The sequence below is a fragment of the Typha latifolia genome, unplaced genomic scaffold (genome assembly GCF_019914945.1).
Source record: "Typha latifolia isolate L0001 unplaced genomic scaffold, TyphaL0001v2 contig_57, whole genome shotgun sequence".
Lineage (NCBI taxonomy): Eukaryota > Viridiplantae > Streptophyta > Magnoliopsida > Poales > Typhaceae > Typha > Typha latifolia.
Window position 1 is genome coordinate 11,078 of NW_027330502.1, and position 1,895 is coordinate 12,972.

Here is a 1,895-nt window from a genome sequence, read left to right on the forward strand (position 1 = left end):
AAGTTGCTCGAGCACTTGGAATGGCCCAAAGTACTGGTGCAATAGTTTTTGGTTCCGTACCGGTCTTAGAGTCACTTGCCGATATGGCCGAACACATGAACACTAGGTCGCCAATGCCTGTGATCATAGACCTGCTTTATGTGGATCTACACCTCTACCATGTGGGTCCTCAGCCTCCTTAGGGTAGCATCTCTATCAATTAGCTCTACGTCCGTTTCTGTCTATGCTGTAGAGGCCATGGGGTCATAGGTCCGCAAGGTCGATGGTGTTCTACCATACACTGTCTGAAGGCTATCATCTGAATGCTTGTGTGACCTTAGCATAAAGTACACTGTTGAATGACCACTCTACCTAATGCAAGTTATTAAGCAATCTCTTGGGGCGCTCTCCTACAAAGCAGCGAAGAGTACTACTCGATGCCCCGATTTACCACCTCGGTTTGGCCATCTATCTGCAGGTGGTAAGCCGAACCGAGGTCTAACCAGGTCGCCTATAGCATAAAGTACTCGATCCAAAAGTCACTAATAAAGACCCGATCTCTGTCTGATACAATGGAGCGTGGCATGCCATTGAGCTTATCGATATCGCGTACAAACACCTCTGCTACGGTCTTTCCAAAGAACGGGTGCCCTAGGGCTGAGAAGTGGTCATATTTGCTCAGGCTGTCTATGCCCCAAATATGACAAAGTAACCCCGCACCATGGAGATGTCCTCCCAAACTCACTCTGGAATCAGTAAAGGCTGTAATAATACCACTGATCTGAGTGAGTTGGTGTTCGCCTGCTGGCACACCTCACATGCTTTCATGTGTGCTGTCACCGCCTTCTTCATGTTGGCCCAAGTACAGCTTTGTGTAAGCCATATGTACGTCCTCTGTGTGCCCTCTTGTCTGGCCTCGAGAGTGGAGTAGAAGTGGTCCATGAGTCGAGCGCGCAACCTATCATCTGCTAGAACCTCGATGTGCTCTCTGTCCAATAATTGTCTATCTCGGCTCCCAAGCTTGGGTTGGCTCGCCGGGCTTTCCATTAGTTCCTGCATCAACCTCAATATCTTTGGGTTAGATGCACCTACTCTCCGGAGGTCCTCGAGGAATGGAAAACTCGGCATCGATATGGCCGCCAACTCCATTAGTGCGGGTTGCTGGGGTAATGCATCTGTTGCCTTGTTTTCCGCTTCCCTTTTGTACTATAGCTCATAATCATACCCTAGCAATTTAGTGACCCACCTTTACTGTGCTGGAATGTGAATGCGCAGGCTCATGAAATAGTGGAGGCTCCGCCGATCTGTCCAAATCATGAACCGCCAACAATTAGGTAGGGTCTCCATTTGGTCATCCCATGTAAAATGGTGAGCATCTCGCACTCGTAAGTGGACAATAACTATGACCTTCTCGATAAGGCCTTGCTAAGGTATATTACAGGCCTCCCCTTCTGCGTAAGCACAGTGCCGATCCTTGCTCCGGAGGCGTCACACTCCACCAGGAACTACTAGGAGAAATCCAATAGGGCTAGCACGGGTTAGTGGTCATAGCGGCCTTCAACTCCTCGAAGGCCTAGGTCGCCTTGTTAGTCCACTCAAAGGCGTCCTTCCTCAGCAAGGATGTGAGCAGGGCACCGATGGTAGTACCCCATCAGGCCCAAAAAGCTGCGAAGCTCTTAGATGGTCCTCGGTCGTGGCTGATTGACCATGCAGAAAACCTTGCTTGGATTAGCTGCCGCCTCGGCTGAAATGATGTGGCTGAGGTACTCCACTGAAAAGCTCTCCCCATAGGCACTTGCTCTGTGTGACGGTTCATTGGAATCCCTAGTTATCTTAATTTCAGCTTTTGCTCAATTATACATTGTATTTCATTTTTAGACGTTGAAGTCTTGTTAATTGCTTGCTAGATGTTTAGG

The 1,895-nt window shown here is 49.0% G+C and overlaps 1 protein-coding gene across 1 annotated transcript; it reads right to left on the minus strand.

Annotated features, from left to right (window-relative positions):
- Positions 1 to 720: 720 nt before the first annotated feature.
- LOC140802644 (uncharacterized) lies at positions 721 to 1,128 on the minus strand. The gene has a single exon (XM_073158196.1). It carries the CDS (start codon positions 1,126 to 1,128, stop codon positions 721 to 723), a length of 408 nt encoding a protein of 135 aa, XP_073014297.1.
- Positions 1,129 to 1,895: the final 767 nt, after the last annotated feature.